The 20135-nt window shown below is 40.2% G+C and overlaps 1 protein-coding gene across 2 annotated transcripts in view; it reads left to right on the plus strand.

The window, feature by feature from the left end:
• CADM2 (cell adhesion molecule 2) overlaps positions 1 to 20135 on the plus strand; it is a 354958-nt gene that overhangs the window by 245034 nt on the left and 89789 nt on the right. For both annotated transcript variants that reach the window (XM_035116024.2, XM_060273644.1), the window contains exon 5: positions 7770 to 7940. In XM_035116024.2, the coding sequence (XP_034971915.1) occupies positions 7770 to 7940 (171 nt within the window). The remainder of the gene's footprint in view (positions 1 to 7769; positions 7941 to 20135) is intronic.

Consider the following 20135-nt stretch of genomic DNA (forward strand, 5'->3'; position numbering starts at 1 on the left):
CCTCTGAATTAGCACGCTAACAAACATGAGAAGAGTTCAGAAAATTCTACTCTGTCAACGTTTCCTTAGCTGCAAAAAAATTCAGGGGAGTCTTGCAGACACAAGAAAACAATCACTTTAGAAGGAAGAATAACAATCTTCAATGAACTCTTTCTCTTAGACCTCCCACTGCCTTGATATAATGTAGACTCACTTGAAAATATCTAGCTGCTAGCTCATTAAGATAACTTAGACAGGACACTCAATTCCATTTTTACTACTGTCTAATTCTTTAAAATGGCTGGTCACTTCATGCTGGGAACCCTGACCATGCAGTTCTATACAAGTTAGTTCAACAGGGCTTACTTCCAGATAAATGGATATATAATTAACAGTCTGATATGTTTGTTTACTTCAGACTTGTGTTTCACATTTCTAGATACTGATGAGATAATTTGGATCAGTAAAAAACTTTCCTTCTTCTCTGCTTTTACACCCCTGTAATCTGGTCAGACAGGATAGTTTATCACTCACAAAGTATCAGCCACCAGAAAGTGCCAGAATGTTGATATTGAGCTAAATGATGTCTACACATTCTCTAGTCCACTCAATCAGGACAGAGATAATTTGGTGCCACAACCAAAAATTTACCTTTCTACTGGGGCCTTTTTGTAGTAAAAATGATCTATAAGAGGGCAGAATCTCAATTCTCAAATCGTAGGAAACCAGATATATCACTATGGCACTATTTTCTTGAGACCACCAGCGTCTCTTCATGCAAAGATGTCTAAATAATGTCCATCTCATTCCTAATATGTCCAGCCCCTACACATTAGAGACCATCACAAATTTCTCTTTCAGAGTAGGGGTGGATATGCCATCTCTCGGTATGCATTGTTTTCTATCCACCTGACTTTCACAATGGCTTCCCTTTCACTTTGACTTTGAATATTGCCCACTTGGGAATCACATATTGGATATTAATTCAGATTAGACTTTCATTGACCAGTAGTGGATGACATGGTAATATAATAAAGGCCAAATTCCATTGTTTATTTAAAATATATTTATCTATCACTATATCATAAAGAGGACCCAGGTGGCGCTGTGGTTAAACCACTGAGCCTAGGGCTTGCTGATCAGAAGGTCGGCGGTTCGAATCCCTGTGACGGGGTGAGCTCCCGTTGCTTGGTCCCAGCTCCTGCCAACCTAGCAGTTCGAAAGCACCTCAAAGTGCAAGTAGATAAATAGGTACCGCTACAGCGGGAAGGTAAACGGCGTTTCCGTGTGCTGCTCTGGTTCACCAGAAGCGGCTTTGTCATGCTGGCCACATGACCTGGAAGCTATACGCCGGCTCCATTGGCCAATAATGCGAGATGAGCGCGCAACCCCAGAGTCGGTCACGACTGGACCTAATGGTCAGGGGTCCCTTTACCTTTACCTTTATATCATAAAGAATGAAAGTGGTTCATTATATATGTGCAGACCCAAAAAAAATCAAATATACAGTATATGAACACCAGCTATTCATTATGGCAGTGGTTCCCAACAGGTGGTCCGGGGACCCCCAGGGGTCCGCGAGCTATGCCAGAGGGGTCCGCAAGATGCTATTAGAATAAAAAATATATTAAATAAATTTCGTATGATAACAGATTTTTTGTTTTGGCCGCTTCCTGCATGAGCAGAGTCTAGCGCAAAACTAGAATTAGATAGAGGCAGTAGTTCTGCTGTATGCTGTTAGGTGGCGCTTTACAAACACTACTGTTTTGCAAAGAGGCAGCGCGCGCATTCTACTATCGCTCACCTCCCCAAGATGCTTTGCGCGCGTCAGCTTCATTTGTGCGCTACTGCGCAGGTACCCTGTCTTCTCCATTCCCCTCCCTCCTCCCTGGCGCGCGCTGCCTCTTTGCAAAACAGTAGTGTTTGTAAACAAAGCGTTGTTTTTCGCGGAAGCTACAGTTCGCGTAGTTAAAAATGGACCGTTGGTTAAAAAGTGGTTCGTTAAAGGCCTACAGATGAAGAGGAAGAACTGTAAAAAACATATAAATATAAAATATAAAAATACTCTTAATTTGGCTCTCACTTTTTAATTTTAGGATTAGGAATTAATGGGGGTCCTTGTCACAAATTTTGTTGGGAACCCCTGCATTATGGAAACGATCCAATCTTATTTGCTAGCATAAGCCTGGTGGTGCAGAAAAGTTTTCTGATTCTCTATTAGCAGACCATTTCATAGGACTGGGCCAATGATACCAAAGGTTCTATTTTGTGTTTATATCAAGTGAGCTTTGCCAACTCAAGGGACAATGGATGACATGCCTGTAGATTATCTCGGTGATTGAGCTGGGATATAAGTGTTTAAGCAAACCCTAAATTGGTCACAATTTTTTTAGGGCTTGAATCTAGCTCAGTAGTGATGGGCACCAAAGCTGGTGTTTTAACTGTGGTGTCACATGCTATCGCTATCTATCCACACCAGCAATCTGCCCACTGCATTCTGCACCACCTGGCATGAACCAGGCCCAAGGGCAGACCCACACGGAGCATGTTTCAGCAATCCAGCTATAAGGTTGCCAATGCATGGAGTGTGGTGGTCAGGCTATCCCTGTCTAGCAACAGCTGTAGCTGGTGAACCAAACAAATCTGGTAAAATACACCCCTAGCCACAGAGGAGACTTGAGCCTCAAGTGGCAAAGATGTATCTAGGAGTAATTCCAAGCACCTGCACCTTCAGAAGGTGTACAGCCCCATCCAGAATCAATAGCCTGCCAATCTTACAGTTTATACCATGGGACATCTTACAAAATATACATTGGAAAGACCTAGATCACATCATGGGGACTTTTTGTTTGTTTATCAACTCTTCTTGCTTAGAACCTCTATCCTCATAGAACTGATGGGACTAGGCAGGATGAGATTAAGAAATAAAATTTGCCCTTATTCCAAACCCCTTTCAGCTCAGTCACTTGACTTAGCAACCCAGTAAAAGTTATGCTGTAAAAAAGGGTTGTGTAAGCTAAATTCTATTTTAAAGGCTTGTTTTCCCTCTGCCAGGCTCTGGCCAGCTCAGCCAACCATAGCCCTGCTCCTGAACAGAATTTGGAATAAGGGTAAATTACACCAGCATAGTTTATCCCAGCATAATTTACAGTGGCGTCCTATAGTTTGAGCTGCTCTGCTCTTTAACTTCTCAGAAGACAACACCGTCACTTCCTATTTCATGGATATTCTGTAGGGATTGCTTTACATCATAAAACGATAACATAAAATGCAATATCATTTGCTTTTTCGTCATGACCTTATGTAAAAACCTCCACCTTTTCATTTCATTTCCTTGCATCGTTTCTTATAAGCAGAAAAAAAAGATAATGTGCTGTAAGAAAGGAGTAAGCTAGTAAATGGTGCTTAGAATGGAAAGACTGAGCACACACTGCTGTTGACCACAGACGGTACTTGTTAATTCATTTTAACAGGTTATATGACTTATGCCACAGGAGTTACATCTCTGATACATGTGCTATAATGAGCTAAATATGTGAAAATGGCTTTTTGTTCCTTTGCCATTCCCACCTGTGTTGTAGTAATGCTCACATTTAATTTAGTCACTTATAAGATATTGTAGGCTACAGCTCTGTTCCCAGGGTGTTGTCATCTTACAGAACATTAACTCAATAAGTCATTCCTTCTGCTTCCCAGGGATCACTTTCCTCTCAGAATACTACACATTTTCCACCTATGCAGATACCTTGCAGAAGATAGGTTCACAACACTTGTCAATGTACAGTACGGATAGGTCACAGCCAATTTCCCAGCATATTGTTTGATAAGTGGAGTACATTGCAGCTGCCTTTTGCAGTGGGGTTCCCTCTTGGTTTATGATATGCTTGTCACTCAAGAGTTCTACATAATATATTGTTACAGGCTTTTTGGTGTGCTAATGCCAATGACATTGCTGTAATGCTGCAGGGAAAGATTAGCATTCTGCCATTTGTATTGTTTTGCCATAGAACCAAACATATATTTGGGCAAGAGAGAGGTAAAAAATAATTATGAATAAAAGCCTTTTTCACTTGGATCTTCTGTTTGGTCAGTACAGGCATATTGTAGATTGTAATTAATTGATGAAAACTTGTCCAATGTATCTTCAAATGTAAAACATTTGTATATCTTCACATCTCATGCACTTCTTTTTAAAATAGCTTCTATTAAATATTTTATTGTGTTACAAAACAGACAAATAAGCGGAGAAAAATATAATGGGGGGAAAGAGAGGAGAGCGCAAGAGGGGGATGTTGTTCTTTAATTCTATTGCCTAGTGTAAGTGCAGGGGTTGTGTCAGCATCCCATAAATAGGTCCTGTGGTGTGTGTGTGTGTGGAGGGAGGGAGGGAGGGAGGGAAGGAATGGAGAGAGAGAGAGAGAGAGAGAGAGAGAGAGAGAGAGAGAGAGAGAGAGAGAGAGAGAGAGATTCTCCGAGGTGAGGGGGTACGTCTCATGCACTTCTGACTTAATTTCAGTGAAATACATGAGGAAGATTTCCATGTCCCACACTTAAAACAAGTTTCTGATATCCAGTACTAAGCATTTGTGCGCAAGTGTGTGCCTGAAGGTATAGCACAGAATAACAGTTAATGTTTTATTGGTCCCCCAAAATGTGTACAGTGGTACCTTGGGTTAATAACTTAGTTTGTTCTGGAGGTCTGCTCTTAACCTGAAACTGTTCTTAATGTGAGGTACCACTTTAGCTAATGGGGCCTCCTGCTGCTGTTGTGCCACCACCCTGTGATTTCTGTTCTCATCCTGAAGCAAAGTTCTTAACCCGAGATACTATTTCTGGGTTAGCGGAGTCTGTAACCTGAAGTGTCTGTAACCTTTAGCATCTGTAACCCAAGGTACCACTGTATAGGCATTTTCAGTTGCTTTTAGGAAGCTGAGTTAGTTGAATTCAATAACTGGAAGGTTTACATGAGGACAGGTGTTTTCTTTTTCTTGTCTTTTTTTTTTTTCAAAGAAGAAGCCAAAAGCACAGTGATATTACTTCCTAAATTCCCAGAGAATTGCCCTGTGGGAATGATGCTACATTAATTGCATCAATGAATTTAAAACACACTTTTCTTAGGAAACAAAAAAAAAAAAGAACAAAGAAGATCAAGCAGCAGCCATCTGCTGTCGTCTCAGTGACAATTCCCCCCCCCCACCAGCTGCTATTCGCATACTGAATAGGCTGCCCATTGGTGAGAATGGAGGAGCTTTTATTAGAGGGGGAAGGGTTAAACTCTATCTACCCATATCCTGCAATCCTGTTGCTCCTCTGGCTCCTCTGTTGCTGCCATTTATATATATATTAAAAATGTGCATGCTAACTTAATTCATAAATTTAGCATCACATCTGTTTGGGCCTTAAATGGGATTTATTCTAAGTCAGGAGTCAGCAACCTAAGGCCCATGGGCCAGAAGCGGCCTGCAGAGGTTGTTTGACCAGCCCATGAGCCGCCCCTGAACCGAGGTGCCCGCTCGCGCGCTGCACTAAACTGGCACAGCGCGACGCGGGGACTCGCTTCTGCGGTGCCAAAAATCGCATCTGTGCATGCCCAGACACCAGAAATCGTGGGCACGCACATTCCGGCCCATGGAGGGATCTCCGTGGGACCGATCCAGCCCAGGCAAGATAAACCTTGCTGACCTCTGTTCTAAGTACACACGCATAGGATTAGTCTGTAACCACCATCTCTCTCTGCTCTCCCCTCTCTCTTCTGCAATCCCCTCCAAGGTTGACCATTCCCCACCATGAGTACAGTATGCCATGTACATTGTAAGATTGTTAACACTGACTTTTCAATGAACCCATTTTCCTCTAATGGGACCTAGCAAAATTTATAAAAATGAACACAGAGGGGACATGCAATTTCAATAGGAATTTCCTTAAGCTCATTTTAGAGACCTTCATTGTGACAAAACAATGCTACAAGACTGCTATTTGATGGAATAAACCAACATTGCTTAAGCAGAAGAGAGAGAAAATCAGTTGTATAGAGAATAAAGTATTCCCTTTGCATCTTGCAAAATACATTATCACCCTTGTGTTGTATTGCAAATGCAGCGATGTGCTAGTACACAGCCGCTGCCTCATTCATTTCAGTTCAGCCAGCAGGTATATTGTTCAGTATATGAAGAGAGGTGAATCCACTGAAGTGAAGGAGAATACCTTGGGGGCGGCAAGGCCCCAAAGCTCCTGTGGCTACAACATGCCACTCACTCAGGATATGTCTGTTTTTCATCTATGTATTGTGCATTTTGCAGCTGGACATTTTGTTGGAATAAAGCACATGACCCAAATCCAGGAGGCACCAAGTAATTTTATAAATACCTGAAAGGTCAATGAGTGCCAGGATCAAATTGGGCAGAGGGGTGTGTGTGATATAAACTTACATCCAAAATTAAGTTAAGAATACAGATATGTGTTGTTGCAGTGCCTAATGGCATTTCAGTGACTGCAATCTAAAGAATACCTTGATGACTTTCTTTCACAACTATAAAAACAATTTCAGTCAAACTGCCTTAATATCTACAGTGTTTCTACCAGAGATAACCTTTCTCATGATTTGCTCCTTCCTTTTGGATTGACTCCCTGATAAAGTGGGGAAATACTGATCATTAAAGTGTTCTGTGCTGACCAGCTGTGGAACGACTGTGTTGCAAGGCACCCTGGCCTCCAGCTGCATACTGCAAGAGGGAAATGAGAATCAACATTGTTACACCTGCACTCTTGAAGAAGCAGGAAGGACATGGTTTACTTCATACTCCAAGTTCATAGTCTGAAAAGCTCACACTGCTGATTTCGGTGGGCTAGCTTAAACTGTGAGGTGATTGATCCCTTTAGAGAAGTTAAGTACATTTTTTTCTTGATTTATCAGCATGAAGACAGGGTGCCTGTAGATACTGGAGACCTCTTCTTTTTCATAGTGTGGAGGCCTATCAATTTTTGAGGCTTCAATTGGTGATCTGCCCAGCCTGCTGGGCAATTAGTTGCCCTATTTATTTGCCAGAGTTTTATGCACTTGCCCTCAAAATTCACCGCTACTCCCTTCTTTCATGGCCTGCAAAGCCTGTTATGGAAGGGATTGGTTGTTTTTGTTTGTTTGTTTGTTTGTTTGTTTTTGCATGGAGGGCGGTTATGTCAACACTAAGCAAAACTGAACTGAAGAGAAAAATGAACATTAATTATTCCTCACTTTACCATCTGTTTTGCAAAACCTTTTAGTAACAAAGATGAAGCAAATAATTGTCAGCATTTTGTTTAGCAAACTTATATTTTAGAAACATATTTTAGACACATACCTTTGATTTCTCTTTAAAGTATTGGTTTTTTGGACTAAGCTTTCAGAAAAGAATGTACAAAAAAAGCCTAATCAGGTGATTTAAAGGTGGGGGAAGAGATATTATGTTTCTTTAATGGGCTTCAGGGGAAGACTATTTGGATTGTAATCTAGTTATATCAGAGATAATGAGGAGTAGAATCCTATTCTGCCAGTTCTGCCTTTTGGTTGATATTGAAATTGCTTTTCCCATCTGTGTCTGTGTACATTTGGGAATGACAGCACTGGTAGTTTTGTAAGACAAATAATGGAATGTCTGGAAATAGAACTTTGTTTGCTTTCAAAGAGTGAGCAAACATGATGAAAGGTGCATTTATCATTTGCTATTTAAAATGGTTTCATGTATTGTAGTCTTCTTTCCCCCTTTATTATACCAAACCATGGTGCTAAACTAGAGCAAACTTTATTTTTGCAGATGTTAAATATTTAAAAGAAGAGGATGCAAATCGGAAAACGTTTACTGTCAGCAGCACAATGAATTTCAAAGCAGATCGCAGTGATGATGGTGCAGTCGTAAGTTGCAGAGTAGATCACGAATCTTTGAACTCTACACCCCAGATAGCAATGCAAGTTCTAGAAATACATTGTAAGTAAAATATTTATGTCTTTGATGTTTGTAGAATATGCATAAAATAAATATTGTTTCTGTTCCAAAGGGAAGTTTGATTAATCATTTGAATTTTTTATTAGTAAATTCTTCCCATTTTTAAGAAACCTAACATTGTTGCAGATTAGTAGGCCTGGATTGGTATCCAGCAGGATTCTTAATCCCTAACTTGAATTTTGGCAATAATCTATGCCAAAATAGGGTTTCTTGATGGGACTAAGTCTACAATATATATTCAGGTTCAACATGTATATCTTTACCATATGAACACTGAATATAGTTCTTGTTCAGAATGTTTACTGGAGTCTTCCTAGTATGGGCTATGAAATGGTGGTCTTTCTTAACAAGTTGAATAGGACGGCTAGTTATTATGATTGGTTTTTCCACATCATGCCTATAGTTTAGAAAAGCATCTTATTTGTTGCTATTTATTAGAAATTAACAAATAATATTTCGGGGTATACTAACTGATTTGTTTGCAAGATTCTATAGCCCAAAATACCTTGCTGCAGTATTGATCAGAAAAGAACAATGCCTAAGAGAGAGAACTTTGTCATTTTTATTAGTACTGTATTTTCTTCTCATATTTCAAGCACCTTGTGGTGTGTGTTTGTATAAATGTGTATGTGTACGCACAGAGACACACATTACATTACATTACATTACATTACATTACATTACATTACATTACATTACATTACATTAATCCTCCAAGCTGTAATACTCACCTAATGCTGTAAATCAAGTCTGGTTAACCTGTGACCCTCTATATGTTGTTGGACTCAGACTCACATCAGTCCCAACCAGCATGAGTGATTGCCAGGCACTGTGGCAATCACCCTGTTCACTCAAAAGTTGGTATAAATGTTTGGCTCATGTTCTTGTAAATCCTATTGTTAAAACTACTATTATTGGGCCACAACTGCCATCATCCCTGACCATTGACCCTAATGGTTGAGGCTGAGAGGAATTGGGATCAAACAATATATGGAGGGCACCACATTGGCCAACACGGTTTAAACTATTGGGACAATTCTTCTCAGAACTAGTACTCATTGTATTATTTCACATTAAAATATAAATCGCTGAAGAACTTCAGTGAGCTACTTTTGTCAAAATAGCACCACTATTAGATAGTTCTTTTGGGAGCTACTAGTATAATACAAAAGACAACTTAGTTATAGTGTATGTTTGTTTGCTCATTTACAGCATTTGTCGACCTCTCTTCACCTCTGTTTAGTCACAAAGCAATTTGACATGATATTGTAGGTGCAGCAGTAAAGGATACTGTGGATACAGAAGTAAAGGACACCAGCCATGGTCAATATACCGTGTTTCTCCCAAAATAAGATGGGCCTAAAAAATTAGACATGGCACGATTTTTTAAAGGCAAAAAAATATAAGACATCCCCCCAAAATAAGACGTGTTGGGGTACCGGTACCCTACCGTGCTGGAGCAGGTCTGGATGGCGCTTCCGTAAGGAACAGGAAAAGGGAGATGCCTTTCCTGTCAGGAAGCGGATGCGCAACGTGCGCCACGTGGAGCGCAGACGGAGCGGGAGCCGGGAGAAGCTGCAGCACGCGCCGCGCAGAGCCTCGACCCAGCAGGACCCTGCGCGATCCGCAGCTCGCGCCGCGGCGAGCCCTGACCCAGCGGGACCGGCAAGGGCAGCAGTGCGCGCGCCCTGCCGAGCCCTGAACTGCTGAGCCCTGCCGACTGAACTGAGCGGCAGCCAGCAAAAGCAGTAGCGCGCACGCCCTGCCAAGCCCCGACAGAGCGGGAGCCGGCAAAGCCAGCGGCGTGCGCGCCCTGCCAACCCCTGAACTGCCGAGCCCTGCCGACTGAACTAAGCGGGAGCCGGTAAAAGCAGTAGCGCGCGCCCTGCCAAGCCCCGACAGAGCGGGAGCCGGCAAAGCCAGCGGCGCGCGCACCCTGCCGACCCCTGAACTGCCGACCCCTGAACTGCCGAGCCCTGCCGACTGAACTAAGCGGGAGCCGGCAAAAGCAGTAGCGTGCGCGCCCTGCCAAGCCCCGACAGAGCGGGAGCCGGCAAAGCCAGCGGCGCGCTGTGCCGAGCCCCGACAGAGCTTAATAAATAAAAAAAAAGACATCCCCTGAAAATAAGCCGTGGTGTGTTTTTTTGGAAGAAAAATAAATATAAGACGTGTCTTATTTTAGGAGAAACACGGTATTTAAAACAATGTCTCAAATAATAATATTGATCTATAACATCACCAATTCCTTTGGGTTAACAAATGCCAGAATTCTCATTGTTTGCTCCACAAATGACTGTTCACTGGTTCAGGGATATTTAGCAGAAGAAAGAAAGCCTTGTCACAGCAAGTTTGGAAGCCTGCTCTAAATTTGTGTTTACATTAATGTTAATGCCTTTGGAATTTGCTGGAAAGTGCCTAAGATAAAAATTTAAAAATCCATACAGTATCAAATGCCTTTTTCAAAATACAGCTTATATCCATGGCTGTAATTGATGCCTATTGTTTCTGCCACATATATATATATCCATCCCAAATAAGGGGAATTATTTGGTAAGCCGCTATACAGGAGACCATGTTAACATACAAATGCACTTGATTCACCCTACCACTTGGCACATGAGGACCATTTTACTTGGACCATCCTATGCAGGAGTGCCAACTTGAATAAAATATTGTGGGTGCCCAGGTAAGCCCTGCCCCACATAATCAAACACATAAAAGAGGGAGAAAGGGTAAAGGGCCCCTGGATGGTAAAGTCCAGTCAAAGGCAACTAAGGGGTTGCGGCATTCATCTTGCTTCAGGCCGAGGGAGCAGGTGTTTGTCCACAGACAACTTTCTGAGTCATGTGGACAGCATGACTAAACCGCTTCTGGTGCAATGAAACACCGTGACAGAAACCAGAGTGCATGGAAACGGTGTTTACCTTCCCGTTGCAGTGGTACCTATTTTGAACTGCTAGGTTGGCAGAAGCTGGGACAGAGCAACGGGAGCTCACCCCATTACGTGGATTTGAACCGCCAACCTTCCGTCAACCTGTTTAGACCACAGCACCACCCGCATCAAACACATAACACAGTGCATGCACACACCATTTGAATGGGAATGCCCAGCCCCTTTAAAGATATTAGTTTGGGGGCCAAAGCCCCCATGGCTCCTATGGTCCTATATATTACAAAGTTTAATATAACATTCCTCTGATCTTGTGAATATGAAAACCAAACACTTCTTATGGAGAAGCTCATGCTTCCCAGCCATTGGGGCAGAATGAAAAGTGTAAGTTGGTGCTTTCAGGCTGATCTTGACCACCACTGCCATTGCAAAAGTACTGAGCACAAAAGGAGTACTGTATGCAAATAGCTGTTGATTAACTTAGTGCTTTTATTCTCAACATACCTAAGGAGTAAAATAAAAAAATTCCTTCAGTAGCACCTTAAAGACCAACTAAGTTTTTATTTTGGTATGAGCTTTCGTGTGCATGCACACTTCTTCAGATACCTTATCTGAAGAAGTGTGCATGCACACGAAAGCTCATACCAAAATAAAAACTTAGTTGGGCTTTAAGGTGCTACTGAAGGAATTTTTTTATTTTACTTCGACCCAGACCAACACGGCTACCTACCTGTAACCATACCTAAGGAGTGACTAACTTCAAATACTTATGGTGGTTGTGTGGAAAGGGCTTTTGTGGAAAGAAAGGCATTTACGGTACTTACCTCCATAGTCCTGTAGTAGACAGTGGGAGCAGATTTAAATCCTATTACAGAAAACAGCTAGTGTGTTGATCTGCTTCCTTTATTGTGCTTCCGCAAATTCTTGCTTGGCAAGTTGGCAAGATGATATGCAGAGCTTAAAGACAGAGCTGCTTAGTAGCTGCAACTTCCAAAATGCAAGGAAGTGTGTTCAGCATAAATCAATAGTTCTGATATTTTTTGAAAACTATTTTGCAGATGTGCTGTCTCTGTTCGGTACCTATTCATATAGTGCTCTGGTTTCAGCTAATAAAGGTAGAAAAGCCCACAAAGTAGAAAAAAACAACATACAGTTTAGTAGCTAGGAACATTTAAAAGTAGGATGTGATAATTTCACAAACCATTTGGCTGTTACAAGGAAAGCCTGGATAAGCTCAGTTAGCAACAGCTGGAACCATGTCAATTGACTGGCTACAGCACAAGCTTAATCTACTAAAAACAGTTTGCCTTGAGTGGAGGAATGGTCATTGGAAAGCTGAAAGATCAGCATACATAAAAATGAATTATTCAAGTTCTACATTCTCCCTGGCCCCTTAAAGTGAACTCTTAATTGTGATTAAATAGCATCTGTGCTATAAAACTGTCAATAATCTAATCACAACCAGTGTACATTTATAGCCATGTAAGCTCCAGTAGCACTTTGATTTCATTGTGTTATAGGAAAGTTAAACAATGCAATTATTCAAAATTGTATAAATGTCTCTTATGGGGCCAATGCTTAAGATGGCATCAATAGGAAAACTGAAACAAAGTCAATAATACTGAGCTTTGTATTATGACTCCCCATGAAGTTTACTTTTCTGGTTGCAATTTTTTAATGTGGTAGACCAAAGAAATCAGTGTTTTCAAAAGTAAATGAGAAGTATCCAAGAACAACGAATCTCCTATTTCCTTTTAAATATTCAAATTCAGAAATAATTATAATTATCTGTCTGAATTGTAATGTAAACACTATAATCAAATTTATCTTATTTAAACTTTTCAAACTAATGAATGCTCAAAACAAAGAAACTTAGATGATACAGTAAGCAGTAAAGAGTATCTGCAAACATGAAAGTTCAGTGCCACAATCTGCATGTTTAAATGAGTTCAATTAGGTTAATGATGGATGAAAATAAGAATTACATATTTTAAATGTAAAATAATTCAAAACCATGCAGGTTCATTTACTACTAAACTTTTATCCTCTGAGAGGCTTTTGGGTTCAAAGGGTTAATGTGAAATCATATGATTGATTATCTGACAGGCTATCCTCAAATGATAATGAAATATATATTGATAATGAAATACGTAATGATATATCACCTATCTATCTATCTATCTATCTATCATCTATCTATCTCCTGGTATCTTACAAAAGCACCATAAATGTTTCAGAAATGGGCTGCCAGCTGCATACAGATAATGGTAAGGTGCAGGGCATATCTCATACATGTACCTAATAATGCCAAGTAAAACAATAAGTGTTTCCATAACACTGGAGTTTAGTTATTTACTATTTCATAGCATTTTCATACCGCTTGATTGTAGAAAAAAATACCTCAAAGTGGTTTACAAAGAAGATTTTTTTTAAGAAATACTATCCATGTACATGGGTGGTGCTGTGGTATTGACAAAGTGATAAATCAGAGGAAGTAACATAGGTTAACGGAGTCTCCTTCTAACTTCCTGCAGCTCAGCTAGTTGCAATACAGAAGTTCTAAGTTCTCTAACACCTAAGCATTTTGGAATAAAGTTCTTGTTGTTTTCCGCTAGTTGAAACAAGAGTTGGATAAACATCAGGCATTGGTGGAGATGGGAAAAGAAATGATGCTCCTTGCACTTTTTACATTGATCAGAAACTAGACTGGAGAAAGGACTTCCACCTTTTGCTTGCATTACTTATGTGGGTTAAGTCACATAAAACATAGGCTATGAATTACCATAATCGATCTGGACTCTTGTTTATCAGCAGTTCTTTGTACAGAGCACTTGGGTGGACTCCAGCACTGCCTTTCCAAAACATGTTATAGTCTCACATTTATTTTGGTACCATGACAGTTGTCTACATGTTGGTAGCTTCTCATTATGCTGACAGCATGATGCTTCCTTCTAATCTTATTATCCAGGATGCCAAGGTCTCACATAGCACTCAGTTAAATTCAGCAAAATGTTCCAAACCAAAATGACAGAGAGTTCTATGTTTCATCCATTTTGATCCTTCATGGCTTCTCTACTATGAGCTTGAAATTTGCTATAGCTGATAGTTTTGCAGGTCTGGCAGAGTCCAGATTAACCCCAGGCACTAATTTTAACAAGATTCAGACAAATCAATCAGATCTTTAAAAACAAAAAACAAAACGTGCAGGTGATTTCCAACTAATACTCATGGGAGAATAATTATATTTTATAAAAATGCAAATCTAGATACCTGCTTTATTTAAAAATTAAAATATTTGCCTGGGCAAAGCATTGCCTTCTCCCACACATGCACAAAATTCCCAAAGTGGTACTGCAAGAATGGGCATTCATTCCTGGAAATGTGTTGTAGATGCACAATAATTACAGCTTGATGATAGGTGGGTAAATTTACCTTTTTGTAGTGTTCTTTTATGCTGCTCATAATGGCTGACTAATATCTCATTCAAGGTGACAGAATTCCCTATTCATCCATTGTTAGTAGCAAGCTGAAGTGGAAGGAAAATAAGGCTGTATGTATGTTGATGGTCCTCATCTATCTATGCTTAGGCATAACTGCAGTCATGTTGTTGTTTTTAACATAAATCACATTGTTATATGTTCAATTGTAACTTATTAGTCAGGAATTAAGGAAAGAACTTTCTAGTATTGACTGTTGTTATCTCATGAGCATTGTATTGCAGTATGTGAACTCACTAGTTTTTTTAAAAAAAATCATTTTAATAGCTTGTTCTTAAGTTTTATTCTTAATTTGTCATTCAAATCTATGCATATACAAGTTATTTGGGAGAATGAAGCTAATTCTATTGATATTTGATATCAATAGGATTTTAGTGTGCTATACTTTGGCTTAATCATGCCCATAATCTTTCCCCCCTTATGATCTACAGAAAGGCATCTGTATGGTGTAGTAGATCCATTTGTTGTTGTTTCCTTAAAAAACATATAGGCCAAAAATTTAAATTTGTTATAATTTATTAGGCATAAAGTACCAAATGCTTCGTCCAGCTTGCAATTAAAAGCAATGGAAAAAAATGTTTACTGGAATAATTAAAGATATGTATGTATGTATATGTATGTGTATATATATATATATATATATATATATATATATATATATATATATATATAGTATTCCTATGTGATTGCCTTATATTTATATTTGCAGATGTAATGATTTGAGAATATTTATGTACAAGTAAAAAGACTGCAGTGATTAGTGCTTTTAAGTAACTTGTTTGAAATTTCTTGGTACATTTATACAAATGTGTCCTTTTTTATGGAGCAAAACCAGCCAGTTGGATTTGCCCATGTAATTATGAGTGCAGTGTGTCTTCCTGGAATACTATATCACCTCTTTCCCAGAGCTATATATTTAGACGTTTTGGAAATGTGGCTGTGATTTGTAGAGGCACCAAGCTAGGAAAGAAATCAATAGAAATCTGGAAGACAGGTGCTATAAACACGTAGAATATGAATATACTAAAATACTAAAATATCATTTTACGTTTTTTAAATCAAAAGATAATAAATGAATTAGTTATGCAGGAAATGGTATAAAAGCTCTGATTGAGTAGGGGTTTAGCTAGTACCAGGTGGTCTTTTTTCCATAATCTTTCAGAATACTTCTTGAATTGTTGTGGTTCAGTGACATAACAATAATAAAAACACTAGAGAAATATATTAAAGCTTTAAATATTCAGGAGTCATTAAGTCATAAAGTCACCCAGATATAACATTAGTTTTAGTTCACTATTTCAAGTAAACTGGTGGAAGCCAAACTGGATACATGGTGGATTAAATCATACTAATTTGCTCTGTGACACACAGAGAAGGAACTGCTGATAGACTGCACAAAAATTAAATAGGAATATAAATATAGTGTAAAATGAGTTCAACAAGGCAAGATTAGAGAGCAGGTGCACTCTAGGATATGAAATGCTATTAAAAAGATATTTAAAACTTCACCCACACGCAATCACTGCATTAGTATGCTTGAGTCTGGAGCGAGCACTTGTTCTCTAAGGCTGGCTGCAGATGTTGTTAAGTGTGGCATGGTTATATTTTTTTAAAGACCCACACCCAAATGATTTCCAATTGCTGGAAAGTCCACACCTTTTCCTCTCACTGTTTCTTTTTTACCATTCAGTGCAAATAAAACCTGAACTCTCATATTATTAGGGAACTTCAACAATAGTTGTTACATCTGATTAGCCAGAATAGAGTGTGTGATCAGCCACAAAGCAAAATTAAAAACGTGGGGAAGGTATCCAGGGAAGTAGTTGCATGAGCGCAGGGACCTCTGACTGTAAAAAGGCACTTTCCTCACTGTCCTCTCTGGGTTTGCCTCCTGTATTAGCACCTCAATCTGTTCTGGTGGTTCCCCCAACCCTCTGGAACAGATTTAGGGAGGGCACCGTTCTGTTGCAGATGCAGAATCGTTCAATTAATGGAATGACTTTGTTGGATACTACCCATGGATTGAAGTAGACTTGCTAACTGTAATTTACACTAACTCTGGTTAGTGAGTACCAACAATCATAATTACATCCATCTCATTGCCTCTAGTCTAGAGGCTGTTCCTCCATTGATATAGGCATTGTGAATAGACAGGTAAAAGAAGCTGTCCCTGATGTTTCCCTAAATAACTTCTCCCAAACACTCTAACATGGCCACAGCTATTATCCCCCCTCCATCAGTTGAAGCCCCTCAAAACTCAAGTGTGAAGAATGCACCATCACATATTTGTGCACCTATCAGTTATCTTTCTCAGAGCTCTGTTGAGGTTCTCAGCACATCTCCAAACAGTCTAGGGCTCTAGTCCAGAATAGGGTTTGTTCATTTATCTTTTCATCCAGTGTGAAGGGATGTGGTTGAGCCACTGTCAAAGGGATTGCAATGCATCAGAAAACAGAACTATGGTTAGATAAAAAGATAATTTTTTGCATTTTGTTTTCAAAGGAAATTCATCACATTAAATATCCTGATGTGGTGATTAATAAAATATGGTCTTCTCTGAGAAACTGTCTTCAAGAACAGAAGACCTATTGTGGGCATTCATTGATCACAGATGGATAATTTAGTAGAGGTGCTGCCACAGAGAAGGCCCTGCTGCATATCTCAGTATCCTGAATCCTCAGGAAGAATAAATAAATACTTTTAGTAGCATAAATGCATTCAGTATACAGTACTGAGATATGCCACAGGGCCTTCTCTGTGGCACACAAATGTGTTGGAGTGGAACAGGTACGTCTCAGACCTAGGGAATTCAGAGTAACCTAGCCTAGATGGCAGGTTTATTATCATAAAAGGGGGAAATGAATCTAAATTGTTGATCATGCAGTGTGAGTCAACACTGCTTTTACCATTTGTCGGTGAGTATTAGGTCTCTGGTCTCTGTTTTAAAGAAGAAATTACTCTAGACCCCAAAGACAAGGAGCAAGGATTGTTCAGTTAGTTAGAGCATGGTGCTGCTAACACCAAAGTTACACGTTTCATCCAGCTGCATATTCCTGCATTGCAGGGGGTTTGACTAGATAATTCTCAGGGTCCCTTCCAACTCTATGATTCTATGACTTACCACAGACTGCATCCGATCACCACAACTCCACAACAATTATAAACTCAGGTTCACACTGGAGAGTTGGGTTTTTATGTGGCTCAGTCTTGAATGGTATCAAAGTGAATACAGTGAGGTGAGAGTGGGAAACTGCTCCCCACCTACAGGATTTATCTTTTTTCACTTTTGCAGTTTCTTTTCATCTTTTTGCAGTTTCTTTCAAGAAGCTGCTAGCAAATTCTACAAATACTGTATTTGAGTTTGTGGGTTCCTATGCCCCGTTGTGTCACTTCTTGCTCAACTTCCTTGCCTTCAGCACTTTTGTTTGCAGATAATGTTCAGACCTAGCCTTCCAAACACCCATTGTAATAATAAAAAAACGATCTCGTGAAAACACAGAATGATCAGTCCATCTCCCTTCCTTCCTCCTACAGACCCTTTCCTTATTAGCAAAGCCTGGAATTTTGTTTTGGGGGAGAGTGTTGAAAAGTAAGACATTGCTAGGACATTTGCCACTAATTAACAAAAAAGATATGGAAATTTGTATGAGGGTACTTAAGCTCTAATTATTTCAAGTGATTAATATATGGTGGCTAAAGGGCACAAATAAATAAAAAGACAGAGGAATTGGTATAGTTAGGGCGGACCTGAATCATTCAGGGGGTGGGGGGGTGTCTAGTGGGAGAAAAGTGTTTTAGGAGTTGCTTAAAGAACAGTTTTAACAATGTTACAGAGAGAGATTGGGAGCTACTTGAGGCAACAATGTGGTTTAAAGGGTACAATTCTCAGTCCACTTTCTCAGGTATAAGTACCACTGAGCAGAATGGAGTAAACTTATTAAGGAGATGTTGTAAAGTTGTCCATTTCAGCTCAGCAGTGCTCAACCTCTTTGAAAGGTTGGGACACTGATATAGTGCTACCTGAGATAACGTAGAAACAAATTTCCCTTTCTACTTCATTGTGTGAGAGTGATATTCCAGAAGAACCCCCAGTCTCTGAAAATAAATGGGGACTAGTGGTCCCATCACCTCCTGGCAAATAGAAGGGGAAGAAATGGAGGCAGTGAGAGATTTTACTTTCTTAGGTCCCATGATCACTGCAGATGGTGAAAGCAGTCAGGAAATTAAAAGGCACCTGCTTCTTAGGAGAAAAGCAATGACCAACCTAGACAGCATCTTAAAAAGCAGAGACATCACCTTGCTGACAAAGTTCCATATAGTTAAAGCTATGGTTTTCCCAGTAGTGATGTATGGAAGTGAGAGCTGGACCATAAAGAAGGTTGACCGCCGAAGAATTGATGCTTTTGAATTATGGTGCTGGAGGAGACTTGAGAGTCTCATGGACTGCAAGAAGATCAAACCTATCCATACTGAAGGAAATCAGCCCTGAGTGCTCACTGGAAGGACAGATCCTGAAGCTGAGGCTCCAATACTTTGGCCACCTCATGAGAAGAGGAGACTCCCTGGAAAAGACCCTGATGTTGGGAAAGATGGAGGGCACAAGGAGAAGGGGATGACAGAGGATGAGATGGTTGGACAGTGTTCTCGAAGCTACGAACATGAGTCTGACCAAACTGCGGGAGGCAGTGGAAGACAGGAGTGCCTGGCGTGTTCTGGTCCATGGGGTCACGAAGAGTCAGACACGACTAAACAACTAAACAACAACAGTGGAAATTAACTGGCAATAAGCTTAGGAGTAACAGAAAGGTCATACTACTTGATACACTTCATGATTAGCAAGTGGAGTTCTCTGCCACAAAAAATGAAATATCAGCTGTTCAGAAACAAATTGGGATCCCCTCTCAGAAAATTTTTATTGGGGGAGGGAGTCGTCATGCCATGCTTTCTGCCTTCCCAGAAGCATCTGGCTGACTGCTGTTAGAAATGGGACTTTGTACTAAATTGTTCCATGCTCTTATCTAGTAGGCCTTCTTCTCTTCATATTGTTACTGCTGAGCAGTAGTAAGATTCCAGGGGTTTCCAGGCATTCACAAAAAATTTTCCCCATTGAGAATTCAGGCACAGCAGAGATTGCAGTGTTTTAAGAGATATGGCTTATTTTATACACCTGGGTCTTGGTGGAGGAAAAAAGTTCACAGCACTACCTCTCGAGCAGGGCTTGTTCCCCACAGCAGTGCAGCATCAGATTCCAATACATCTCCATACCCCTGACCCAGGATACATTCAGGTGGTTCTTAACCTATTTCTACCGGTACCTATTTCCTGCTTCTCCTTCCCAGAAAACCCCTTGCCAAGCAACTCCTCCCTTTCTCCCTGCTATTCTAACCTTAGTTTTAAAATGTGGTAATTTTCCTTTGTTACACCACACCCATGTTACCCTGGCAACTTCCTCCTCAGATACCTGTAGGGTTTTTTTGTATTGTAGATAGCTTAATATCAGGGCCATCATCTCCCTCTGCTCTCTCTGGCACTAAAAACAAGCTGCAGCCTGTCAGCTGTGATTAAACCCCAGCACCCAAGAATCTAGAGGCGGAAATCAGGCACCCAGGGATCTGAGAGATCCCTGTTCCCCCACTAACTCGTAACATTATAAAGAAGGAAGACAAGCAAAGGAGGATGCAGTGTGAGGAGAGGGCTTCTCTTAGCAGACTGCACAATGGTTTGCCAATACATTCAGAATATTTAAATGTAAACCAGGGTTAAATGATATGTCTGCATCAAGCCTGATGT

Source organism: Zootoca vivipara, chromosome 4, assembly GCF_963506605.1.
Source record: "Zootoca vivipara chromosome 4, rZooViv1.1, whole genome shotgun sequence".
NCBI classification, from domain to species: domain Eukaryota; kingdom Metazoa; phylum Chordata; class Lepidosauria; order Squamata; family Lacertidae; genus Zootoca; species Zootoca vivipara.